Source organism: Lucilia cuprina, chromosome 6 (assembly GCF_022045245.1).
Source record: "Lucilia cuprina isolate Lc7/37 chromosome 6, ASM2204524v1, whole genome shotgun sequence".
Taxonomy (NCBI): Eukaryota; Metazoa; Arthropoda; class Insecta; order Diptera; family Calliphoridae; genus Lucilia; species Lucilia cuprina.
Window position 1 is genome coordinate 34,558,762 of NC_060954.1, and position 26,969 is coordinate 34,585,730.

The following is a 26,969-nucleotide window of genomic DNA, read 5'->3' on the forward strand; positions in this document are numbered from 1 at the left end:
TATATATATTTTTGACATAAATTTAGGTCTTAAATCAATTTAAATTAATTATAAATGTTAACAAGTGAGAGTGCAATATTCGGCTATGCCGAATCTCTTATACCCACCATCAAACCATATGCCTTAAAAGGAATGCTTCCCTATAAACATCAGGGTGATATAACTCATCAAATTAACTGAAGAGGACTTTGTATGAGAGATAGGGTTAATAATTGATTGGTTTTCCAAAAAAAAAAAAATTTAAACCAATTTTGGTTCATACGAAACATTTTTACATCGAATATCACTTCCTGACACTTTCCACATAAAATTCGGTGGGAAGATTTAAGTACCTATAAATGTTCGACACACATATGTTTTCTAACATATGTGTGTCGAATTTTATCGCTTTTATCGTGTCGAATTTTATCGCTTTTCTGTATTCTATATTTTTCAGCCTGTAATGGTCGTTTAAGTATTTTTGGAAGGGCACCTTGTATGACGAGTAGGGTCACTTATATACCGATCCACATAAAGTTTGATAAAGAGATTTTGGCTTTATTGTAACTTTTGTGTGTCGAATTTCATCACTGTACTCGTTTTTTAAGCCAGCATCAGATTCATATTCTAAAGGGGACCTTATATGGGAGGTAGGGTCAAGTATAGACCGATCAACAGAAAATTAAGTAGAGAGATTTTGGTTCATATGAAACTTATATGTATCAAATTCTATCACTATACTCGTATTTTTATTGAGCGTTAAAGTCATTTTCTGTAGGGTAGGGCCATTTATGGACCAATCTTCATAAAATTTGATAGGGAGATTTTGGATTATATGAAACTTATTTATGTGGAATTTAATCGCTATACTCGTACTTTTGAAACAGATGTTCCCCATTTATATGGGGGTTATCCGAAAACGTGTATGAATATTGCCTATTTTCAATACCAAACAAACCTTATTTCTGGAAAATTTCATTCATCTATCTCGTTCCGTTCGGACTCTATCCTGCTTTCAATAGACAGAGGCGGACGGACTGACATATAAGTATATATAAAAGTATCGAACGGGACCTAATATAATATATATGGTCAACTGTTCAATTCCAAACACTTACAACTAGAGTTAGTTCCTGATCAAATGTAAGCACTTGTGTCATCGGTCAATTAAGGTAGAATAAACAGCAGAGTAACGTAGAATCTTACATTTAGATTGTTGCAAACGATTATTTGTATGTTGTTTTCTGTATAAAAAGATCAACAACATTCTTGCAACAGATGTTGCACAATAATAATGTTTGGTGGCCATATTTTTTGCCTTGTTAAAAAACAATTTCAAATGCCAATAATCTATGTAAAAATGCAAGAATTATAGAAACATAGATTGCGCATTCAGTATGTAAAAAAATGTTCGTTCTGCGCATGTACGTCATATCAGCCTAGAACTTGAGAAAAATAAAAGCAAAACAGCGCATTTCATATTTAAAGTATTTTATTTTTTTTAAATTTTTACAAAATTTTTTGACGTTTTTAAAATTTTTTTTTTAAATTTTTTTTTTAGACGTCAATCACTTTATTTGCTGATGTGCCGTAGCACATCGAACACCTGTTGATTTAAACCAAAAAAAACCTGCGCAATGCGTAATCTATATTTTTATAATTCTTGGTTCAGTCGTAATTCAGGTCTGAGTTGGGGAACAACTCTCGCGTCATCGCGATTATTTCTTAAACGCGTTCAGGCTTGTGTTTGTTGCCTGGCTTTCGACAGTTTTGCGTCTCGCTCGCACTGGTGTAATGTATTACTTCATATAACTGTTCAAAGTTGTATGTTGTCTACATTAACCTCGTGCTTTCGTATTACCTCAAGTGAGGTTATGTTTTATTGGTGGAGACCATATAATACTCAAACGTTTTTAACTGGTGGAGACAATAAAATACTCACGATATAACCTGGTGGAGACCATAATATACTCACGATATAACCTGGTGGAGACCATTTAAACTCAAACATATACTGGTGGAGACCATTAATACTTTTGATGAAATCAAGTCCGGATGCTCCAACTTCCTATATGAAGGTATAGGTCGGTTGGTGGGGTTTTCTCTGGACAAACGTGTGATAACCTGGCAATATGAGTGCTTGATGCACCGCCATCCTAATCAAAACCCAAAAAAAAAATAATTCTTGGTAAAAATGTATAAGCCAGGGCTTTTAACGCCTAAGTAGCCAATTAAATGACTTTGTTGTTAATTTAAAAAACAAAAAAACTATTAAAATATTTTAGCTTTTTTGGTGTTGCAGCTAACAATATTTTAATTTAAACAAATTTAAGTATGACTTTTGAATTAAATTGCGAAATCCAGAATACAATTATTATTGGAACTCAATAAATTATAAACAAGTATTTTCAGTTTCAAAAGTAGAGTGAAAAAATTTTAATTATAAAACGTAAAAACAATTATTTAAAATTCAAATGTTACTAAAAGTAAATTAACAAAGTTCTTTTGTTGATAAGAAAACTATTTAATCTAACAATTATTGGTCCTAAATCACCTGTACATGATTTAATTTAAATACATACATATATAAAAATTAGATTGAGAAGAGTTATGAATCATAACAAGGCGAAATTCCACTCGGAAACCTTGAAGTCTGTTCTGATATATACCTTTAAAAACAACATTTAAACACATTTCACAACTTTTTCATTCTGAGAATTTACTCCAAAATTGTGCAAATTATATGCTCAATTCTCTCTAGTTCTTCCGCATTCTCGAATAACCTGTAGAAGTTCAGTAGATTATTGTAGTGTAAAACACCTGTCAGAATCCTTAGACTTCGATTATCCAGTCTCACAAGTATATTCGATGTCTTAATATCAAAAATTAGCCATAAGTCCTAGATTTTTAATAACAAAGATATATTTATGTAGAAGTTCAGTAGATAGTTGTTATGTTAAAAATTCTGTCAGATCACTTTTATTTATGTCAAGGTTCGAATATAGTATTACTACTCCATTATCCTGTACGTCTGTTGTAGTAAATAGTCTCATAGTGACACTATGATCACGATCACCTATCCTTGGTATCATTGGATACCACCATCGTTTCCAAAGATTATAATTTTTTTTTTTTTTTTTCGAAAAATCCGATGTCTGTAAATTCCCAATCATCCGATCTTGGTATGTATGATGAATAAGTTACAGCACTATATCTCTGACATATATATGTTGATCCCGTATATACTAAAGCTTAAAATTTGATCCATCTTAAGGTTATTTCTATAGCGGGAAGGCATACTACCAGTACCTCTGTCCAGATTTTAAACGGGGTTGAATCAGTGAAGCTGTTAAAACGGAAAAGGTTGCCCACAGTGCGAATTTCGGATATTGTCTTGTAGCGTTTATTGGAGTTTAAACCCAAATTCGAGGAAAGAGAATGTTGATTAAAAGGCTGAATGACTGTAAACATGATAAACTCAATGCTATTGCCGAGACAACAGATGTCCAATAAAGTAGTGACTGTAGGACTATGCATTGGAAATAAGTTCCTGTTTTTTCAATATGTTACCTTGATGAATTTTCACCAGTCTTTGTGTTATTACAATTCTGTTAATAGAAATACTTCCAGTATCTTTAGACTGTACAGACTATAAACTGATCGGTCTTTCCCTGAGTTGGTGTCAAGTCTGCCAGTATACCTAGTGTGAGTGTGTCGAATGTTTTCTCAATGAGTTTGTCGGATGAATGGGAAGTTAACCGGTTGAAATGGTGTTGGACGTAAGGTATAGTATACAAGAGATACCATTACCATTATTTGATGGATTCTTGCTGTAGTATTCGGCCAGCAGCACAACACGATTTTTTCCAGCGGAGCAACACCGGAAGCATTGCTACATATAAAACCATTAGTCGGTCAGTGGTAAACTATGCTGCAATATGCCGCTTTAAGGACTGTAACGGGCTGCTTACAAATTACCTCGGAACATCATCCGCAAGAGGAAACGATGGTCCTCCCAGTCAAGGAACACAATGTCATGCTGACTAAACAATTCTTCCTAGGATGTCATCGGAGGAGTCATCTCAACTTTAACATCACACAGGAAGGATTCTCATTTATACAAGAAAAATATATGCAGGATCCATTGGCAGCTTTGAATGACATTAATAGAGACGCCAAAAATTTGGCTGTCACAGGATACCGGATGAATGTCGTACTTGGAGGTGGCCTACCGTCTATAACAGATACGGAAGGAAACCTGCGGCGGAAAGCAAGAGTAGTTCTGCCACAACTACGTACGGAATGGAGCAAAAGGCTCAATGTCTACTGGTCACGTATAGGCCGTGCCGTTCCCAACGAATGTCATGCATGTGGTCAGGGTCCCCGTGACATCCACCACATATTTAACTGCCCAGCCAACCCTACTTCGCTTCGTCCAATACATTTATGGACGCATACAGTTGAAGTAGCACAATTTTTTCCCCTAAATATACAAATAAATCGACCAATCGCATAATGATTAGCCAGTTATATATTGATACTGTGTCTGTCTTTTTATTAAGTTTTTTTATTTATAAACATTGATTTCATGAAGAATTTAAGTTACAAACAACTCTTTATAAAATAATGAATTAAAAGTTTAAAACATTTTTATTATTGTGTTTTTCTTTATTAAAAATGGCTTTTAAACTAAATGACTAACAACTGAACTCTAAATTTATTTGATTGGTGTATACATACATACAGTTTTTCCATAATCACAATCAAATTTTAAATTTATTTAAGACTTATCAAACTTTAAATTTTAAAACTAAGATAAACTTTCAATTTGATTATGTATGAGACAATTAATGTTTCAGAAAATTAATAAGAACTTAGAAAACTAAGTATTTTTTAAAATTAATTTAAAATTTCTGTAAACTAAAATACAATTAAGAAGTTTTTTTTACGTTAGACAACGTAATGAATAATATTACAAAAGTGGTTACTTACTAAAACTAATATTTGTTTGATATAGTGTTCACTACAAAATAAAAGTTTTCTTCTTTTATTTTACATTTTAAATAAACAAGATCTTAACTTAAAATGATGTTACTTTTTTTTTAATATAAATATGTATGTATTTATGCTTATTGATATTTATTTATACATAAATGTTTTAAGTTAATATTTGTTGTACATTAAACAAAATGTATGCATGTATGTAGTTAGAGATGAGAAGTAATAAAATGTTAATAAGTAAAAATAAAATAAAAATAAAACATAATAATAGTAATTGTGTTTATGTGACAATACATTAAAATCTTAAAGTTAATTTTGTTTCTTTATTGGGGGTTTCTGTTTACAATCTTCTTTACTCATCGTCCTACTATGAGGGATTGAAGTTATAAGTAAAGCCGGGATTATTAAATTTAAAACGTGCAATATCAAATTTGAGTTTTTCTGCTTTAATGTCTGCAATTCGTTTTAGTTGTCTAGCCACTTCACGAACATCCTGTGAAGCTAACAATTGTCCACCCAATGTTGAACATGAACTTGTTTGTATTTCATGGGTTATATGCTGCTGCTGTTGTTGTTGCTGCTGATGATGATGTTGCTGCTGCTGTTGTTGCTGCTGGTGTTGTGTTTGTGATTGATGCTGTTGAATGTGGGGATGAGTAACTGTGTATCGTGGTGCTTTTTTTACTAAAAAGTAAATGTTCAGTTAAATATACATAAAAATTTAGAAAAATACAAATGGATAAATTAATAACTGTTCTGAGGCAACATGAGGTTAGACATATTTCGCCTCTAAAGCAGTAATTTTTAAAATTGGAAAGGTGCTAATTGGAAGGCCTGTTACAACAAACTCCGACAAGGACTTATTAAAGATACTCTTATCATCATTAACCACTACTCAAGTCAAAAACAGAATATAAAACCACTATATCATGACTATTACTATTATAACAAGTTCCGACAATGGTATCATAATATTTAAGATATCATAGACTCGCTTCCACTAACAACGATGGAAAAAGACTAATTGGTCGATGCTCGGATCCTTACTAAAGCTTAGCTTTTTATGACAGGGCCCTTATCCAAGTGAAAATAAAGGTTATATACGCCAAAATAGAAATATTCAGAAGTACATTGTTTAAATTGTTCGAGAAAAGCTCTGCGAAAGAAAATTCTTAGGAATTACTCCCAGTAAACTGAATTTCTGAACATCGGACCATAATATGCTAATTAATATTAATTTTTCGAATTTGATGTAGTTATATCTTTCTATTAACTTAACCTAGATTTAATTATAAAATATCACTCTAATTTGGAATAATATAAGATTTATATTTTTGTATAAATCCCAAGCAGCCGTCGAACAATTTTCTAAATTAAACTTTAAGCTAATGAATTTACATACATATTAAAAGCTAACATACCTTCATATATAATTTGATCGGATATCTGTGATCGTAGTCGCTTAAGCGGAATATCGCCATTAATTAATTTTGTTACCGTGGCTGTGGGTGTCGTTGTAACTACGGCTGTTTGTATTGCGGTACTGCTGTTAGACGGTGCCAGAGTAGAACGACGATGTGTTATAAATTCCAATTGTTCTTCATGTTGTTCATCCTCGGGATATGCGGGTTCTTCAACGACAATTGTACGATATGTAGTACCGCCACCCCCGCTAATAGAATTCCCGTGATTGGAACCACCACCTCCGCCACCACCACTTCCGCCATGTGTCATCGAAGAAGTGTGTGTATTTTCGGGTATAATTTCCTCATGTTCTTCATGTTCAGTCTCGACCATGTGTTCCGCATCTTCGTCTCCGATAGCTTCCTCAACGGCTGCCTGCAATTGTTTCTGGAATGTTTCCGTCGTTGGCATATGTTCCATTTCTTCTTCTTCCTCTTCTTTTTCTGATTTAAAATGTATGGATATTTGTTCAGGGGGTGCAGTGGCCGGTACCTTGCCGAACAGCTCTAATGCACGCAATTCTAAAGAGGTCATTGTAATATCTTTTTCACCCGATATACTACGTCTGTACTTGCATCTCGTTGTATTCTTCCAATCATTGAGACGCTTTTAGGAAATATAAAATGTTGGTTTATGTACAATAAAAAATAAAATAATTAATTTACCTTGCGCCACTCTTCCGACGTCAATGTAGGACCGTTGCTGCAGTTATTAAGCTTATCGGACAACTCTTTCCACTTTCTTGTTAAATAGTTAGAATCATATTCGCGTGGTATACGTCCAGTTGCAAACACAGCATCCTTTTCCATCATTTCAATGTACATCATGTATTGGTTGGTGGACGTTCTCTTTTTACGTCGATCCATTTTTTGTTGTGTTGTTTCGGCACTATCGGACATCGTTTGCTCTAGTTTTTAGGGATATCTCGATCACGATTTAAACTTATTTATTTTATATTTTATCTTCTTTTTTAGCTAAAAAACAAAATAAATTTTCTGTAAACACAATTACTTCTCGCATAAAGTAAACTGTCAAAAAATTTTCTATGCGCTTGTCACAGGGTTGTATTTTTTCGTCTTATTTATTTATAATACCTTTTTGACATTAAGTAAACAACGTGCAACCATGTTGAGACAAATCAAGAGAGTGAAAAGTTAGCAAAAGCCAGGTCCTTATTTGCTGTTATTTTACATTCAAAATAGTAAAGTGCCTATTTCCCGATTTTTGCTTAAATGACATAGAACTTTTGAAGCGATTGGGAAAAGAATTTACATTACGGTAAAACACAATTTCTTGCATCAGCAATGTTAATTGGATCAATTATAAAAAGGAAACACAATTAATATATGAAAATTCCGAATAGGTTTCCGAAAGTGCTTAATTTTTACTCAAAATAAAAAAAAGTTAATTGAATATTGTGATTTTTTAATTAATTTGTGATAATTTGTTTTTTTTTCATTACGGATTTATTGCTGATTTTTTAAATTTTAGTGCCGATTTTTTTTAAGAAATGGATATTTCTACAAATTAATCTGGCAACCTTTGCAACAGTAACTTTTTTATTAAACAAGGCGAATTCAAATAAGGCGGTGTCATCAAGCAGCTGATTATTTAGTCCTTAATACGTAGATGTCAAACTTTCTTATTGTTATATATTTTTATATAAAAATTTCCGATAAACGGAAAAAACATCGTTAATATTTTGAATTATTTATGTAAAAGATTTAAAAAAATACCAAGCAGCTCGTGAACAAATATCATTTTATTTAAATAATGGCATTATTGCAGAATAGAATTTTTCGTTTGAAACAAAAATTTAATTCAGAATATATTTTAATCACAAATGTTAATATACATGTAAAATAATGTTTGATGATGCACAACTGGCACCACCTTATCTGAATTGACCTTGGAATGCACAGGGTATACAGAGATGTCACGAGCAAAAAGTTATTTTCCTCTCTTTCGCACAAAACGAATTCAATGATTTTTTTAGCTGTATCACAAAGTAACAGAGAGTCACTTTTGACATTCGAAAAGGTATAAAATCAGCTTTTGTTTGATTTTGAAATTGTTTAATGAGAAGAGGTATATAAAATACAGTTAAAAAATCATTGAATTCGTTTTGTGCGAAAGAGAGGAAAATATCTTTCTACTCGTGACGTCTCTGTATACCCTGTGGCTGTATTTTATATACCTCTTCTCACCAAACAATTTCAAAATCAAACAAAAGCTGATTTTAGACTTTTTCAAATGTCAAATGTGACATCTCTGTATACTTTGTGTTGAAATGTACTTAGTTTAGAAAGCACCAAAATAAATTAAGGGTTGTGATTCTATATTTCGATTATTTTATAGTCCATTTATTGAACCCTAGTTATGTACGTGTCTAAAGTCGGGTCTTTATGAATTTTTCTTTCAATTTTAGAACCCTACTTACCTTACACAAATAAAGTCTATTTTGGCAATTTTTCGTATATTGTACAATGACAAACAAAACAAATCTACTTTCGAACAGTCTAAACTTTGCCGAAAATAATCGTTTTGTTCTAACAAGTCGAAAAGTCGACTATCATGTAGAAAATGTTAATAATCAAAAAAGTTATATAAATGAGTTTGTTTTGCTATGAAACAGTTAAGCGAAAATGGGACCCTGTGTGAGTTGGCAATTAAACAAGTAACCAAAGTTAACTAACCGAGTACTCAAGAACAATTTCTTAATAATAATTTAAACTTAATCATTAACGTTAAAACTGATTCTATAAGTTAAGATACAATTGTAGCATAAAGTACTTTGTGCTTGCAGAGCCAGTGCAGGAAAAAACTTTTTCTTAGAGTGGACAAAATTGGAACGTCATGGACTTCAGTTTTGAAAAAGCGTTAACTTTTATAAATATTTGGGAAAATATTTTTGAATATTTCAATCTAAAAGAGCAATTGTATTTAACACAGGTTTGTTGGCAATTTCGTCATATTGTGAAACATTTGATATGGAAAAGAAAATGTAAAGAATTGAAATTGTTTACAATAGAAGATAAAGCTATAGCCTTAGTCACCAATGAAGTAGACGATGTCGTGCGTTATAATGCCTACACAGATCCCATGTTTAAACGTGATTGCTCCGATTATAAAATAACAGATGTTTCCCAAAATTCAAGTGTACTCTTAAATTATGTGGAAGTAAAAGAACTATTACTTCTGAATCTCACTAATGTGAAAAAAATACAAATCGTTGAGGGTGCCAGTGAATTGGAGAGGGAAAACAAACAAAGTATTTTTAGGGTTTTAATTCAAAATGGGTTTCCACAACTAACGAGTTTAAACTTGTATGGTATTAACAGTTTAAACGCAGATACATTTCAGAAAATTAACCTATGTTGCCCACAGTTGGAGAAACTAGCTCTAAGTAATTGTTTTTACTACAACAATAACAATGGTGTTTTGACTGATCATAGGGGAATTAGCGCAATTGCCGATATGAAAATGTTGAAATCATTTATTGTAAACGAAAAACACTACGACTATGAACTGGAACATATTTTGTACGTTATTAGACAGTTGCAACATGTTGTACACCTTATTTTAAAAGTAAACACCGTAGCCAGAAATTTAGATGGAAATTCTGAGGCAATAACTCTCAACTTTCCCGATAATATATGTCAAATAATCAGTTTTAAATTGCGAGTTAATTTTCCGATTTTTTCCGTAAATCCAAACTCATTTCTTTTTGATTTCAAAAATCTGCAGGTATTATCAATAACTGCTACCAACCTTTTCTTTTGTGTAAACAAAGATGTGTTGGAAAATTTAACAAGAACTTGCAAACATTTAAAAAATTTATATTTGAGTTTTTGTAATATCGAGAATTTTTTTGCTTTACCTTCTTTAGAAACACTTACACTTATAAATTGTTGTCCCCTAAATTGGATGGACCTGAAATCAATTTTAAGCCAACAAAATTTAAAATCATTCACATCACTTTTTACAAGATTTTCTAATACTTTTAAACTTTTCCATATTGAATCGGCTTTGGAATATTTGCGAATAGAAACAATGGAATATGATTTTAGGGATGAATTAAAACAACTTTTATTATACAACTGCCAAAAAATGAAAAACTTATCCACCTTTATATGGCATGATTTTACACTTTGGTACGCTGACGAACCTATTGCCATGCAATTTCCCCTAAAAGGCACTTATCTCAATTTGGAATCAATGTTTATAGATTTAAGTGTTATTGTTATGGATGATATACTAAAAATGAAATGTCTTAAACAATTAGCCTTTATGGATAATGAGCATGAAATTAATTTAAACAATTTATTAACTATTTTCAAACATTCTACATTGGAATCTTTTACACTTTACACACGAAATGTTGAATATAAAGTGAAAATTTCTACGAATGAGTATATTGGCTATAAAATAAATTTACGTTTAATTCAAATTCCTCTCAGTATATTTAATAAAACAACAAATATTTGGCTAAGCATACTATTCACGAATCCCCAACTGCAACTGGTTTGTTATTGTAGTGATTTCAATGCCTTTAACGTTGAATATTTAAAAGATTTGATTGAAAATCCTAATTTTCCAGCAAGAATTAAATCTATAAAAATATGTGGCTTAACGATAGGTAAATATTCAATTATTTTAAATATTTTTATCAATTTTCCTATCTACTTGTTATTTTTTTTCTATCTTCCTATATATATGTTATTTTTTAGATTGTAAGGATTTAAAGGAGAATCCGGATATTGTATTGAATTCGATTAAGGCTGTTACTGAATATTGTGATTTTTCTAAAAACACGTTGCAATTAAAGCTCTAAATCACGTCGTATTTATAATTCTATTATGAGAATTTATTAATTGCAATGTCCACCTACTCCGGTCATCGAAATTATGACCTCAGTAAGCTTCTTTAGATGATGACTGATATCTGGTAATGAAGCAGGCAATTCGATTAAATAAACATCTAAAAATTACTAATGGAATAATTATTTATTATTCGCATAGAGTATAAATTGTTATTGATGATGGATAACAGCCAAATCTAGAAAATTTCTTAATTCCTAAAACAGTTTGAGAAATTGTCCAAGTGTTGTGTTAAGATCAAGTATTAACTGCAAAGGATATTTAGAATTAAACAAGAGTTTCCTGTTCAGGAAACAAAAAAATGGTATACAAACCAACTGAGTACTGAACTATATATGTACATATGTATTATGAATAATTAATTTATTTATTAATATTAATATACATCTGTGTATATATTAAATATTTTTAAATTTACTTTATTAATACTAATTTCAACTACATACTAAGTGTTTTGTTTATTTTTTTTTTTACATTAACATTCAAAAAAGTTTTAGTTTTGTACAAATGTTTGTATACAACATTTCATATATAGTTTTTTTTTTAATTAAACTTAATACTAATAGAACTAAATTAAATACTAATTAATTGTAATATTTTATTAACTTAATTATGTTATTAAAAAAAAGTAAACTTAATTAAGAAAGAAAATTAAAAAAAAACATCTTATTGTTTAATACACTTTGAAAAGTAAATGTTAATTGATTTTAGTACAAAGTTTTTGTAGTAAAGCGAAATATTAAATTGAAATAAAATTAGATTTGAAAATGGCACATGATGGAAAGGTTTAACATGTAAATTAAAAACAAAAATACGATAATGGAAGCATGATTAAAGCATAAGTTTTATGTGTTGTTAGTTATATAATAATTTCAATAGTTTTTGTTTGTTTTTTGTTTATTTAAGGCATTGTTTGATTTGAGAAAAAAAGGCACAATGTCATATTTATTTTACCAATTTTTTGAAAATTACCAAAATTTTTTTGTTTAAGGCCAACAAATATATTTATTTGTCTATATTGTATAGTGGTATTTGCAACAAAAAAAATTAATTAAAAAAACTGCACTGTATAATAACCTGATTATACAAAATTATCTTTTATGTTATTTATAATACATATAAATACTTTTATATCAAATTATTTTTTAAATTTTTAGTTATTTGTTTTTTTATCAATTAGTTTATAAACACTAAACTTAAAAATAATTTCATATTGTATAATAAAATTGCATATATTGTATTTTAATTCTTTTTAGTTTTACAACTACACCAGTATTGAATGAAAAAATAAATGTGAAATTTATAAAAAAAAGCTTTTAATCCAAATGGATATTTTAAGGCTGTGAATTTCTCATGTATTTATATTTTGTTAATTAGAATAAAACAAAATCTATTTGCAGATTTTGTAATTTTATTTATTACCTATGAACTTTGGTGGTGTTTTCTAAAATTGTAATGTCATAGTACTTTATAGATTTATACATTAAAAATCATTTCAAAAAGTCTTTTTTTTTTAATTTATAATGTAAAACTACAAATCTCTGATTTGTATTAAAAACAGAGACATAATATAGATCTTAATAATGTTATTGAAAACTATGGTGTAGTGAGCATGAAAATGGTATACTTTTTTCTGCCATTTCAACTGAATTGACAAGTAAAAATTTTAACAATAAAATGTTAATAATTTAAGAAACTTAACTTGAACATCTTCATCAATATTTGAGCGAAGAAAACATATAAAATTTAAATTGTTTGTTCACATTTTAAACACAAACTTCATCATAATCTAAACGCAGTTTTTCATCTGCGGAAGCCAATTTATGTATAGTCTTTTTAATACGCAAGGCAGGTAAGCGTACATTTGGATTTTGATGCCAGCATTCTTTCATAAGTTTTGACATGCCCGCCAAAAGCTAAAAAGATAAATGATAAATTAATTTATAATTTCTGAAAAAAAAAACATGAAATACTTACTGGATCTGAACTCCAACGATTGGGTATCGAAGGTCTATAATTGTCTATACAAACAACCTTGCGCATATCCTCAAAGCTGGGATCGGAAGGTACCACATCATAGAATGGCACTTTATACTCCTCAGCAATGCCACATGATATAGTCCGTCTGCATACTTCCCATAATACTAAACCCAAGGCATAAATATCAGTGCGTCGTAAAGCTTCGAAATTATGCATGTCAATACTGTAAATTAAAAAAAAAATATGAACCATTTGGATGTAAATATGGAATACTCCCATTTACCTTTCGTCTAAAATTTCCGGTGCCATATAACGTTTAGTGCCCACTTTGGGATTATTGCCCAAATCTAATTTGCCGGTAACATTTGAATGCATAACAGCTAAACCAAAGTCAGCAATGACACATGTACCATTTGGTTTAACTAATATATTTTTTGATTTTAAATCACGATGAGCCATAGCAGGTTTTCCCTAAACAATTGTCATTCACAAAATAGTAACGCAATCGATAAACATTTTATATTATCATTTAAACTTACCTCTGTACCAAATATTTCGGTGTGCAAATGTACCAAACCATTTGCTATCGATAGACAAATTAAAATCATATCACGATGGCTTAAGGCATTTCTGTTTAAATGATCGAATAGGGAGCCATGAGGATAATAATGTGTTAGCAGCCATAATTGGGTGCAAGAATTGCGAGAGGTCATATCTGAACCAATAAAACCTAAAATATTTTCGTGCCTCAATAAAACGGTACTGAAAAAGATATTTTATTAAAACAATTGAATAATAAATTTTGGTAATTGTGAAAATGTAAATTACCTATAAATTTCGGTTTCACGTTTCCAGGATTCTTCGTCTCGACTAAAAAAGATTTTCACAGCAATATTTTCACCATGCCAATGACCACGCCATACTTCACCATATTTGCCTCGTCCAATACACTCAACCAGTGTTACCTGTTTGGCTAGTGTTCGTTGTATAAGTAATGGTAATCCTGAGCCCGAACCCGATGTGACTGAATGTTGTAAATATTCCTATTTTTAATAGGTTTTACAAAAAAATATTTTAAGTTTATATTAAAACTAAAAAATATTTGTAATATTCATACCCTTAGAGTACTATCTCCAGCACTGGTGACGCGTAATAGTTCATCATTTACTAAATAGGAATCTGGATCTTGTTTAGCTCTTGAGTATTCTAAGCGCTTACGATGTGTTCGACGAATGAAGTATATTGCTATATAGGCTAGTATAGAGATAATGACAAATGGTCCCAATATAGCAAACGTCATCTTTAGTAAGTTGCTACTGTCAGCGCTTAAATGTGTTACTTCAGCTTAAAGAAATAAAGAAATATAATTTGAAAAATGTTGTAAGTATTTACTATTTAAAGTTAGTCAAGTCAATTTACGGCCCTATTCTCATATAATTAGTTAAGTTAATTAATGTTATTATGACACTTGGTTACGAATACGGATCTTATTTGATTTATACTAGAGTTAAGTGCTACAGAAGTCTACAAATTAGGATTTGCAGTGGACTATTGACTTATCTTTTGTGTGGTGTTTTTGACTATACTATCAACTAGTCTGTGAATTAGTACATTGATTAATCCATTAATCAGACTATATAGAAAATATGTCTGAATTTTCGAATTTTACTACTTACCATTTAATGGAGGTAATTCCGGAAATTCACCATCATTGCAATAATCGCCGGCACAGCATACAACATTTATATAAGCTTGAGTATTACGTTTACGAGGCCCACCCATGGTATTTATTGTATTCTGATTACATATTAAAGGAATTTGATCTGGAGTCGTAGTACAACCTCGAGTAACTCGTTCTTCGCCAAAAGCATCGCGTGTTCGTGACTTATAACACTACAATAGATAACTGTTAAGTGTTTCTTATATAGATATAGCAAAAAATAAATACACATTACCTGTATGGCATTCTGGCACATATGGGCATGCTGTGAGGGATCACGACACGGAGGTTCACATGAATAACATTTAAATCTGGAAAAATCAATCGTAAATATTATAAATTTAAATAAACATTAAATTGTTCTCATAGAAAAAGAAAATACGAAACAAAATTCTACCAACTAAATAATAACAATAATAAAAAATGTTTATAAACAAAACAAGCAGCAAATATTAAACTTTTCAGCAACAAAACAGTAACTTAAATTTCAAAATCAAAACAAACTCCAACAAGAAATGAATGCCATTTGGTGATTACCTTCTTTTCATGCGTCTTTTCGATTTTGAATGTCTCCTACAGGGATTTTTTATTAATATTTTGTTTTTATTTAGCATACGTAGGAGGAAAGCATTTAGAGAAATAAAAAGAGTAGTGGGGAAAATAGTGGGTATAATGAAAGAGATGTAATTTAAGTTAAAATATTAGCTTAAGTTTTCCAATATCTCATAGTATTAATAGTTTTATATAAAATTTACATATTTATTCCTTTCAAAGTCGTTCTACCTACCTGGGATGTGTTTGTATAGAATTCTGTACAGGCGCTACTGAAATTTCCTTGCTGTTTGAGTGTGACACTTCCAAATCCATATTTTCCTGATTTTCGTCTAATAAACGATTACTTATTTCACCTTAAATATATAGACAATATTATTTATAAGCAATCACATTAAATTTTTGCAAAACTAATTTTAATTATTAACTAAAAATCTGCGTTTGAAGCTTTGATTGGTTCCTTATTGGCCTTTTTCTTAGATTGACAGTCTTGCTTTTTTTTCTTTCTCAAAAGAACACAAACAATACACAAATACACACACTTATACACATTAAGTTCTGCCAGCAGCACTTTGGTCTTAATTTTTAGAATTCATTTATATTTTGAAAATTTATAATTTGTATAATAAGTACACTATTTTTGCAGAGTTAAACGTTCACTTATTTGTTTTAACTAGACCGTTTTAATACCTTTTGCATTTTTTACGCATAAAATTGTCAACAAATAAATTAATTTTATAATGGCAGCCATTATCAGTGATGACAATATGGCGTTTATATAAAGTTTTTAGCGAGAAAAATATTAACTTTTTAAATATGGTATATGTAGAGATTTTTGTCAGACGAAAGTGAAGAGCCGTAAACTAGAGATTCAGTGGTTTGTTTGTATGTAATGAAATGACCATTTCATTGATATATCATAAATATTTATATAATAATTTAAAATTCTTAACACATTAATTTTCTGTTTGTTTGTGTGATATTTTTTGCGGTTCTTTGAAATGTATTACTTTTTTCTAGCGATTTTATCTTTTATTAAGCTAGATTTGATAAACAAAAATATTATCACTACTGGTCAATTTAAAAGAATTGAGCCCTGTATTATCTTCTAAATGTGTGCTTCAAAAACTAACTCGTACACGTACATACATATATAAACGGTTCAAAATTATAGCAGTTATGATTTTTTGTAACTTAAAGTAACTGACACGTGCTGAGTGACTTGAGTGCACCTTTCATCCTTTGCAATGGTATCCTGATATTTGCAGATACGGCTACGGACACATCGTCCGTATATGCAATTACCCTAAAGCAAATGGCCCTAATATCTATGAGAAGTGGGTTTTATGCTTATATTTCTGAGGCAATAATCTGATGGGTCAATAATCTCTCGCTGCTTGTTTTGATGCTACTTTAGACTATAGGCAAGACTAATTATCCAATCCCACACTCTGAAGTTTATATTAATCTAATGATCAAAGTCCATATATATGACCACCTTCCGAAACTAATTTGTACGACATATGATTTGATGGTGGGAATATAAGATTTGGCATAGCCTCATACAACAGTCTTACTTTTTAATTGTTAAAATCATATTGAAATTACCGATAAACTTGGATTTTAGCACATTACCGTTAATGCTAAAATACCGTTACCGAAATATGTCAAAATACTGAAAACGCTAAAATACCAATAAAGATGCTATTAGACGACATGTATTTTACATATGTACTGTCAAAATTTCAATATGTTAAAGTTGTACATATCGTCTGATACATATGAACATTACATATGTAAAATACATGTGGAAATACATAAATATGTTATCTAAATTTAAAATGTTTTTTGCAAAAATCATAAATACGTTATTAAAAAGCACGAATATGTGAACGAAGTATTAGATAAATAAAAATTAATCTACACTATCTGAATCTGGTTATATTTTTCAAATCCCAATGGCATACTGAAGGTAGTACACAAATTGTAACAATACAAACTGTATCAAGGTACTATTTTCCGGTCTGTGGGACAGATTTTTGTTTTAATTTTCCAAATCCCAATGGCATACTAAAGGTAGTACACAAATTGATACAATACAAACTGTATCAAGGTACCATTTTCCGGTCTCTCCGACCGATTTTAGACTGTAAATTAAACTACAGCTTATATAATTATTAATAAAAATAATAATAAAAATGATATGAACGTTTAGGAACTAATGTTTTTTTTAAACAGACAGGAAAATTAATTTTATTTAAGATTAATAAGATTTCATGAGATTTACGAAAATTTGAGAAATAATATATTAATTTAAATATTTTAAAAGATATAAATTCAGAACATATGATGTCTAAAATCATATACTAGCATCTATATGCTAGCTGTTTCTTTTTAACTATTGATAATATAATTATAAAAAAAATTAACGAACAAGAGAAATTTATTAAAAATTGGGCGAAAGTGTTACACTAAAACCCGCGTCTGTCTCACAGACCGAAAATCTCTGAAAATTCATAGAAGAAATAATTTTACAGCTTATTATGCTATATATTAGCATTGTATCTTTCCGTTTCTTTTTATAATAAAAATCATTCATAATTTATTAAAATCAGTCTCAAAGACCAACGCGCGGGTTTAGGAAGGTTAAAACCGCTAATTTGTCAATACATCCCTACAAGAACAGTGACAGTCGTATTGTTATGTTCTTTTCCAGTTTGTTTCATTTAGTTGCAACACTTGATTTATTTGTAAAACAATCCATGAAAACTTGCACGTGGAGTACATATTTTTATACAATTTAAATAAATATTAATTAGGTAAATTCTATTAGTTAAATTGTAAAGAAATTACTTCAAAATGGCTATGTTAGCTGAACCCAGACAACGGAAACGTTACAATTTGATACCCAGAGGAAAAGCATTGTATGAAGGTGAGTAAAAGTTCAATGTGTTTTTCAATGTAATATGTATTTACAACTGTTTGTTTTTGACTTCAGATGATAGCCGTTTCGGTACAAAAATGCTCGAAAAGATGGGCTGGGAAAAGGGCAAAGGTTTGGGTGCTAAAGAAGATGGCTCAAAGGATTTCGTTAGAATTCGCTATAAAAATGATATTCTTGGTTTGGGTTTTGAACATCGTGACGATCAGTGGACACAACATGAGCAAAGTTTTAATGGTTTACTAAAAACTCTTAATAATGAAGTAGTTGATGGCGATGTCAATAAGAAACAATATAATGGTAATGAATCAGAAGCTGAGGATATGCCGCGCATGGGTTTTGGCTTCCAAGATAGTAGTGTCAATGAAGAAAAGAAACCAAAAGTTGAAAAGCTTAAAGAGAAAATAAGTGGGATTTCCTTGGAGGAAAGATCTAAACAGAGTAAAGCACGTGTACACTATAAGAAATTTACCAAAGGCAAAGATTTAGCTCAATATAGCGAAAAGGATTTGGCCAATATTTTTGGCAAAAAAGCAGCAGATGAGCAGAAAGCCGCTAATGATTTCTATAGTCAACTAAGTAGCAGTTTTGGGAAAAAGTCGGAGGAAAGAAATGATGAACAAGAGAATAACAATGATGGTGTAAATATAATAAATACCGGTGTTTCGGTAAATGATTATTTTAAAAATAAAATGGATGCTAAAAACAATCGCAAAAGTTGCCCCGACGGTGGGGAAAATAGTTTAAATATGAAATCTGAAACTAACGAAGAACAATTAGAGGAAGAAGAACTTACAAAGAAGCAGAAAAAGAAATGCAAAAAGGAGAAAAAGGAAAAGCAAGAAGAAGAGAAAAATGAACAAGAGCAGGAAAAGAAGGAAAACACTGATGGCCTTATGATATACAGCAATGTATCCGTAACTGATTATTTTAAAATGAAAATGGAGGCAATAAAAAATAAAAAGAATGGGTTGAATAATGCAGAGAAAAATGTAGAAGACGCCAAAACAAATGAACAAGAACAGGAAACGGAGGTTATTAAGAAAAAGAAGAAAAACAAAAAGCAACCTAAGGATTTGGAAATTGAACAAGATAATGGTGCTATCATTAAAGAGAAGAAATCAAAAAAGAGAAAAAATAATCAAGATCAAGAAACTCAAAATAAAAATGAAATGGAAAAAGAAACCGAAGAACCTAAGAAAAAGGAAAAGAAATGCAAAAAAGCTAATTCTGAAGATGTTAAAGAACTTTTATCAGAAAAAGATACAAAAAATGAAAAGGATAAAACAAAAAACAACAAAGCACAAGAACACATTTTGGAACATATTGAAGAAGTCGATATAACAAATAAAAAGTTAAAGAAGAGAAAACACAAAAATTCATTAGAAGAAAATTCATTACCTCCGGACAACACTGACGATACAACAGAACTTGTATTAACACAAGAACCAAATAAGAAATTGAAGAAAAAGAATAAGACTAAAGAGCCAAAAGAAATAATCGAAATTGCCGATAGTGACATTGAAGAAAAGCCTCTTGATGAAAAAGTCGATAGTTTAACGCAAACGAAGAAAAAGAAGTTGGAAAAATCTAACGAAAACTTAGATAAAGAGAGTAGTTCTTCTACAGCAAACCAAACCCTAAATGCCTCCGAACAAGCTGTAAATAAGCCCAAAAATGTTAAAAGAAAAGATGTAAGTGCCAAAAAAGCGTTCATCAGTGATATTAATGTTCAAATGTTAGATCTAAATGAACTTAAGAAAAAATACCAAGACTATAATATCTATCCAATCTCTTCATTTTGTGCAGAAAAATTCCGCAATATAAGTTTAAACGACTTTACGGGCTCCATACTACCGCACATCGAAGGTTACGGTCTCGATTCAGACCTGCAGCTGGATGTACAAATTAATAAAAACGATGAAGAACGCATAACAAATCTTTGGAAAGGTATTTTAAACAAGTACGTTCAATTAGAGAAACCGAAGAAAACCTATAAACACTATGTTAAGGAAGTAATCAATGCCCGGAAAAGAAAACAAAGGTGTCCAAAACTTTTTATTAAAACATGGCAACGTAAAAATGCCTTTCAAATTGTATAGTATCCTTTGAAAAACTTTAGTTCTTATATAATTTAGTAAGAATGTGTCTGTAAGTTATTAAGTTCAATATCTGTAAAATAAATTAAGTTTGTAACATATAAATACAAAATTTTATCTAAAGTTTTAAAATTTATCACAAATAGAAATAAAACAATTTAGAGAGCTGTTTAGTGGTTAGAGTACTATAGTAGAAAAAGTGAACCTTACAGCTTAATTACAATTGGAACCGCTGTCGACAAATCACACAAACAAAGCTAGCGAAAAATTAAAATTAAGCGACTGTCGACAGACCACTTTTGTTTTGTTAATTGAAATAAAAAGGAAAGATTCAAAAATTATTCTGACATCAAAAATTATTCAGACATATTCACCTCTATTCTGCATTTCGAGTACGTTTACGCATTCAGTTACGCAATGATCAAAAAAAGGTATTCCAACAAAAAACTGAATCGTAAGAAAAAGAAGAAGCAATTCCATTTCGTTTCAATGATATACGATTGTGTCTATTTTTGATTTCGATCGTAATTACGTTTTTGTAAGTTGTTGTTTATGTGGCAGAGAGTCGAATCGAAATATCAATGTTGCTAAACGGAGAATATTTCGATTTAAATTGAAATGCAAAATAGGAGCCATTATAATTAAAAGGAGAATTTATATTTAATATCTGTCATTAATAATATTACATGCCGAAAAATGCGCATTATAATAACCCCTACACCGTCCGGCCGGCTGTCCATGCAAGTAAACCTGAGGTCATAATTATGTTAAATATACCTGTATATCGATAAAAAGGGGCACAACTAGTTGGGGAAAATTGTTTTAAGACCAATTCCGGTAGCCCGAATTTTCTGAAATTTGGTGGTTGTGAGTATAGCTAATGACAATACAATATTATGTTCGAATATTCGAAATTATATTCGAAAATTCGAAGTTATGTTCGAAACATTTTTTGTGCCCTTAAAATAATCTCTGGGTCATAAAAACTAAAAATAAAATCTTCGAAAATTCGAAGTTAAGTTCGAAAATTTTTTAAAGCCATTAAAACCAGTTCTGGTGACCCAAATTGTCTGAAATTTTGCACACCAGTCGTAATTCAGGTCTGAGTTGGGGAACAACCCTCGCGTCATCGCGATTATTTCTTAAACGCGTTCAGACTTGTGTTTGTTGTCTAGCTTTCGACAGTTTTGCGTCTCGCTCGTACTGGTGTAGTGTATTACTTCACATAACTGTTCAAAGTTATATGTTGTCTACATTAACCTCGTGCTTACGTTTCACCTCATTTGAGGTTATGTTTTATTGACTTAGACCACAGAATACTAAAATGTTTGGAATTTTATATTAAAATTATTGAAATTGTTGATGGCGTTTTATCCTTTTGGACCAGCCAAGTAAATCTCCCATCCCTTGATTTTTTTAAGGGGCACGGAGTAATCTCAAATTTGAAAAAAATTGGCACTCTGATGGTACTACAATGCTATGTTGGAATATTTAAAAATAAGTTCGAAAATTCGTAGTAATGTTCGAAAAATTTTTGAAGCTGTTAAAATAATCTCAAAATTGGGGATAGTCACAAAAATATTATTTTAGTTATTTTCGAGGCAAATTTCTTACATTTTCTAATTTCGAAATAATGTTCGAACAAATTTTAAAGTTGTTGAAATTATCTTAAAATTGTGGAGATTCGCAAATATATAATTTTTGTTCCTTTTTCTTACTTTTTCCAATTTCTAACAGACAAATTTTGAAACGAATTCGCAGTACGTGTTCCATAACGTTGATTGTGTTCCATTCGACGAATTTACGCAACGAATTGTTGTCGACTAGTTCGTCGTGCTATACGAAAATCGTCGTATCGTTGTGCTAGTTAAAACTTTTTGAATAAAAAGGTTGTTGTTGTAACAGCTCGACTGTGGCCGGTAGTTCTTTCCTGGGGAAAAAACTTTCGGTTGAGTATGACTCGGGTCGTTCCGGAGCGGAGATCCAATTGTAGTGGGAACGACAATTGGTAGAAAAAGTAAAAAGAGTCAACAATCTCTGTATTCAAAATTATTTATAGAAATTATTTTCTTTTCAAAAGTATTTCTACATTTCAAAAAATCGTTATTAACAATTTAGCACCTTCTTCCACAAATATTTATTAAAACAAAACCTAAAAAAATCGAAATGCATTGAATTTAATTTTCCACTTATTTCCCAAATTTCAGCCGATTTGAGTTTCGAGAAGTGTTAATCAACCATTAACCTAACAGTGTATGTCTATTTAAAACTTGTACAAAATATAAAAACCATTTGATCATATTGTTTTTAGTTTTATTAAAAAGAATCTAAAATACAAGAAGAACTCATACAAAAATGAATGAAAATTAAAATAAAGAATCACATTAATTTCATTAATTCATAGCCATAATTAAATTTAAATTGAAATGAATTATTTGTCCTTTTCCAAGGACTTTCCAGTTGTTCTACAGTACAAAAAGGCACAGACTCGCTGTACCTCTATAAAAGAAAATTTCTTACTTCCAGTAGAAGCTGCGAAAATTTTATGTAAATTATATACTAAAGTCATAAAAAAACTTCAAGATTTATATGTAATTAATATTAAAAAAAACTAAAAGAAAAATTAAGAAAATCATTTTTACATTCATTGTTGTACATACTAATAATCTATACAACACTTGCACACTTTGTGTGTAGCGTGTTAACAAATTGATTGAGATGGAGAAGGGTGGAAACTAAAGTACATACTCTCTATATATATAACTAGTTTAATAATGTACGATGTTATAATCTGAATAAAATATCTCAAGAGATTGGAAATATGCATTCTAGCTATTAAAAATCATTTTCATCGTCTTCTTCTTCTTCCTCGGCTTCCAATTCTCCCTTACGGTGTGCTATGCGTCGTGATCGACGCAAAGGCCTTTCGATTTCTTCAGTACTACTTCTTTTAAGATTTGGTTTGTTTTTATACATATTTAAGTTTACTTGGTAATCCCACTGAAATATATTGTTAATTTTTAAAATTTCCCACTGAAAATGTGTATTTATTTGAAACAAACTTACCGAACCAGACACAATTTCATCTCGAATTGGATGCCAATGTAAATCTCTTATTACATGGCGATGACTTTCTATGGCCTCTTTAATGTGGCCCGTTAATACATCATAAACTGGAAAAAAAACAATATTTACAGTTAAGATCGAAAGTAAGTACATTTTTAATACGTTTTAACGATCATACTTACTAATAATTCTTCCTGTACTACAACCTGTGTATATATAACGCTGTCCCGTCTGAATAGCTGGTGAAAATCTAGCACGCAATAAAGTTTTAGTAACACGATGACCCCGATAGGTCATGACACTTACATCTCCATCTAAAACCTTGGTAGGATTATAATCTAACAAAAATTTATGAAAATTTACCAACCACTTAAATCAAGATAAATTTATTGACTTACACTCTCTAGGCACCTGATTGGCGCGATAATCCCAGTCAATTAGTGGAGCATTGGGAGGACTTCGTATTTTACTTTTCGGTGTTGGTTGACGCAAATCCCAAATTTTAATACTTTGATCTTTGGAATTGCTCAACATATAATGGCCATCATTTCGTGGATCTATATAAGTAATGCTATCGAAATGCCCCAGAAAAACACTGCTAGCTTTAGTTGAGCGATGAGAGCAACCACTTGAACATCGTAGGTCCCAAAGTTTAATAATGCCATTGTGGCAACCACTTACAATTAAATTTGGATCTTGATCGCTTACATAGCTAATGGCATTTATGTCAACTGATGAATTATCCGTGCGAATTGTGTTAACATGACGAGTCTCACGATCGCAGACTATAATTTTTGAATCGGTTAAGCCACCAATTAAGTTGCGACCGCAGGGTGAAAATCTTACGGAAAACATACCAGTACGATAGCGATCATTGCCGATGCTATAGTTTTCGGCATCAGTACCATCTCCCTCCATGGGTGAGACATGAACTTAAGATGGTTAAAAAAATTATTTAATAACTATAAACTTGCTTTATTTAACTTACATGCATCTTCCCAGGTGGAATAAGTAAAGAAACGTCCGCAAGGACTAAAATCTATGTCCAATATACTCCAGTTAAGATATCTCACCTTGAAACGTTGTATGCGATTGTAGGTACCTTTGGATGCATCAAATATACGTACCGTACCATCTTGAGAGGCAGTTATTAGACGAGAGCCATCATTATTGAATTTACAAATGTAAATCTTGGAGTCTAACGACATTAAACGGTCAACTTTCTTATTGGGCACAAAAAAGTTTCCTATGCGTCTCTGTTGATTGAGGCTAAAGGCCCCACGTTTGCAAACGGATAAGCCGTTTTCACGTTTCATCAAACCCCGAGCTAGACACCAGCGTTCATTTGGTTTCTTGCTGTTGGCTGGAAATCCACTAAGGGCCTTAATCTCCTTATACATCATAGTATGCTGAAAATATTACGAATATAAATGAGTCCTAGTAAATGGTGATTAACACTTACACGGAATATTCTTAAATCAGGTTTTTTGCGTATCACTGGTGGCATTTCTTTCCTATCTTCACGTTCAATTTGTGTTAAGACCATAGAGTAAGCAAAACTTAAGTTACCATTATCCAGACTCAGGGAACTGTCGTCGCTCACATAATCGTCAAAATCTTCTAGCTCATATGTAATGTTATTACCCATGTGAAGATGTTAAAGTTTTTACCTTAATAAGATTTACTAGAAAAGGCAGAGAAGAAAACACACTCCAAATGTCTGTTCTTTGTTGCCCTTTAGGAAACTTCATTCAATTTACGTCTTATGGAATTTCTTTTTAGTTAGATTTTTTCTTTGTTATTTTTGTACTTGCTAATGTACGTACTTATTGTTATTTTCTTCTTCAATAAGTTTATTGGGATTTTGCTTTTGTTGTAATCGAAAAACAATTTAAATTGTTGCAGTTCATTATTTCTGATAGGATTTTCTAATTTACAAAAACAATGTCTTACAACAGATGAAAAATAACAAACAAATGAGAAGAGAAGAAAAAAATAACAAATGACGAAAACGTCACAGCTGTTTTGAGATATGCACCTAGCAAAAGTTAACGGCGTTGGCGGCTGAATATAACAAACACTTCGGCGGCGGCTTTAATCAAACTTGTATTGAAGAAAATAGAAAATTCGGAAATATATACAAATACTGTCAAACCCGTTCGTTATAAGCGAAGTTCAAAATAATACGGTTGAAATTTTTGTAGTTCCAAATTAAAGTGGAATTTTTCGTATTTAAATGAATATTAATTATAAATGTATTTATTTGTTGATAAATTTCTTAATAAAGTTTTTTCAACAAAGCTAATTCTTACAATTCTTCTTATAATTATCTTTATTAAATTAAAACAGAAATTACAATACTTTACAATTTTAGAAAATGGATGACTTTAGAATTTTAAAACAAGATGAACAAGTGTTGCGATAATATAATATTAAATAACAAAGAAATCATATTTGAGTATTCGGTAATTCAAACATAACATATTTTTCCTCTTCACGGAATGAACATGACTGTTTGGTGGTGTACCACTTGTAACCTTGTGCATGTAAATTATATTCGGGACTGGGATGTGTGTAGCTTAAAGTAGATAATTTACCTTTGAGACTGGTCTTTTGCCCGAATGTATCTCTCTATTACTGTTTCTGATAGTACCTTTTCAAATGGGGATCTATTAACGATCTTGTTGCCACGTCGGATCTGGTTGATGTGTTTTTTATAATTCTTCCTTCGAAGTAAAGTTCATAATGTAGATCGCCAATTCAGTTTTATATTTTTCCTCTTACTCGTGGTGCTTTTTTTATTAGAAAGAAAATATACAGTGAATCAACTAAGTTTTTTGCTTACCTTTTTTAAAGAGAATTTTGTTTTTATTCATAAATAATCTTCGAACAAACAGGTAAAAAGTTAATTTATGTTTTGAAATTAAAAATTTATATTGTGTAAAGTGGGAAAATAGTGAAAAAAAATATTAAAATACAAATTTTATGCATAAATAAAATTCACATTGTACTCTTCAAATAGATGGGGTTTCGTAATGTAGTTTTTTATTATCAATACAAAATGTTTTACAACTAACTAAACATTTTTTCTAAGTCTAAATCCAAAGTATTATTTGATTTTTTTGATCAAGTTACCTTTGAAAAACATGTCAGTTATTATGTGTAATGTCAATTATATTAATTTTTTTGTTAATCTGATTAAAATGAGTGACCAGAAAAAAGTGCGTACTGAAATTATTAAATATTTTCAACTAAACCCAACTTGGTCTTACAAAAAGTTGGCCAAG

The 26,969-nt window shown here is 30.6% G+C and overlaps 6 protein-coding genes across 16 annotated transcripts; 3 read left to right on the top strand and 3 right to left on the bottom strand.

Annotated features, from left to right (window-relative positions):
• The first annotated feature begins 3,154 nt into the window (after positions 1 to 3,154).
• LOC124420855 lies at positions 3,155 to 4,586 on the top strand. Its single transcript, XM_046955215.1, has 2 exons — positions 3,155 to 3,763; positions 3,816 to 4,586. The coding sequence occupies exon 2, from the start codon at positions 3,908 to 3,910 to the stop codon at positions 4,493 to 4,495; it is 588 nt and encodes a 195-aa protein (XP_046811171.1). The 5' UTR covers positions 3,155 to 3,763; positions 3,816 to 3,907; the 3' UTR covers positions 4,496 to 4,586.
• A 593-nt stretch (positions 4,587 to 5,179) lies between these two features.
• LOC111688964 (box A-binding factor) lies at positions 5,180 to 7,481 on the bottom strand. The gene is made up of 3 exons (XM_023451473.2): positions 7,110 to 7,481; positions 6,402 to 7,050; positions 5,180 to 5,664 (listed from the first exon to the last, which is right to left on the bottom strand). Exons 1-3 carry the CDS (start codon positions 7,341 to 7,343, stop codon positions 5,348 to 5,350), a joined length of 1,200 nt encoding a protein of 399 aa, XP_023307241.2. The 5' UTR covers positions 7,344 to 7,481; the 3' UTR covers positions 5,180 to 5,347.
• A 1,332-nt stretch (positions 7,482 to 8,813) lies between these two features.
• LOC124420696 lies at positions 8,814 to 12,510 on the top strand. Of its 6 annotated transcripts, none has more exons than XM_046954498.1 (3): positions 8,814 to 9,396; positions 10,493 to 11,083; positions 11,175 to 12,510. In XM_046954498.1, exons 2-3 carry the CDS (start codon positions 10,498 to 10,500, stop codon positions 11,276 to 11,278), a joined length of 690 nt encoding a protein of 229 aa, XP_046810454.1. In that variant the 5' UTR covers positions 8,814 to 9,396; positions 10,493 to 10,497; the 3' UTR covers positions 11,279 to 12,510. The 6 variants fall into 6 exon arrangements, 5 of the variants coding, with proteins under 5 accessions (XP_046810454.1, XP_046810455.1, XP_046810452.1 ...); XM_046954499.1 differs by having other exon boundaries at positions 8,815 to 9,396; positions 10,515 to 11,083; XR_006941307.1 differs by having other exon boundaries at positions 8,819 to 11,083; positions 11,175 to 11,391; positions 11,466 to 12,510.
• A 34-nt stretch (positions 12,511 to 12,544) lies between these two features.
• LOC111688799 (activin receptor type-1) lies at positions 12,545 to 16,408 on the bottom strand. Of its 5 annotated transcripts, none has more exons than XM_023451328.2 (11): positions 16,267 to 16,408; positions 15,812 to 15,932; positions 15,562 to 15,597; positions 15,260 to 15,335; positions 14,981 to 15,197; positions 14,422 to 14,648; positions 14,133 to 14,347; positions 13,844 to 14,066; positions 13,588 to 13,775; positions 13,302 to 13,527; positions 12,545 to 13,240 (listed from the first exon to the last, which is right to left on the bottom strand). In XM_023451328.2, the coding sequence occupies exons 1-11, from the start codon at positions 16,325 to 16,327 to the stop codon at positions 13,091 to 13,093; spliced, it is 1,740 nt and encodes a 579-aa protein (XP_023307096.1). In that variant the 5' UTR covers positions 16,328 to 16,408; the 3' UTR covers positions 12,545 to 13,090. The 5 variants fall into 5 exon arrangements, with proteins under 5 accessions (XP_023307096.1, XP_046810457.1, XP_046810456.1 ...); XM_046954501.1 differs by lacking the exon at positions 16,267 to 16,408 and adding an exon at positions 16,117 to 16,221 and having other exon boundaries at positions 12,546 to 13,240; XM_046954500.1 differs by lacking the exon at positions 16,267 to 16,408 and adding an exon at positions 16,005 to 16,115 and having other exon boundaries at positions 12,546 to 13,240.
• A 1,887-nt stretch (positions 16,409 to 18,295) lies between these two features.
• Positions 18,296 to 20,728, top strand: LOC111688849 (PIN2/TERF1-interacting telomerase inhibitor 1). Of its 2 annotated transcripts, XM_023451364.2 has the most exons (3): positions 18,296 to 18,508; positions 18,575 to 20,211; positions 20,327 to 20,482. In XM_023451364.2, the coding sequence occupies exons 1-3, from the start codon at positions 18,436 to 18,438 to the stop codon at positions 20,342 to 20,344; spliced, it is 1,728 nt and encodes a 575-aa protein (XP_023307132.2). In that variant the 5' UTR covers positions 18,296 to 18,435; the 3' UTR covers positions 20,345 to 20,482. The 2 variants fall into 2 exon arrangements, with proteins under 2 accessions (XP_023307132.2, XP_023307130.2); XM_023451362.2 differs by having other exon boundaries at positions 18,575 to 20,728.
• Positions 20,729 to 22,913: 2,185 nt separating this feature from the next.
• LOC111688948 (DDB1- and CUL4-associated factor 11) lies at positions 22,914 to 25,653 on the bottom strand. Its single transcript, XM_046955226.1, has 7 exons — positions 25,509 to 25,653; positions 25,145 to 25,444; positions 24,671 to 25,091; positions 24,081 to 24,614; positions 23,865 to 24,020; positions 23,683 to 23,789; positions 22,914 to 23,616 (listed from the first exon to the last, which is right to left on the bottom strand). The coding sequence occupies exons 2-7, from the start codon at positions 25,328 to 25,330 to the stop codon at positions 23,452 to 23,454; spliced, it is 1,569 nt and encodes a 522-aa protein (XP_046811182.1). The 5' UTR covers positions 25,331 to 25,444; positions 25,509 to 25,653; the 3' UTR covers positions 22,914 to 23,451.
• Between the last annotated feature and the right edge of the window lie 1,316 nt (positions 25,654 to 26,969).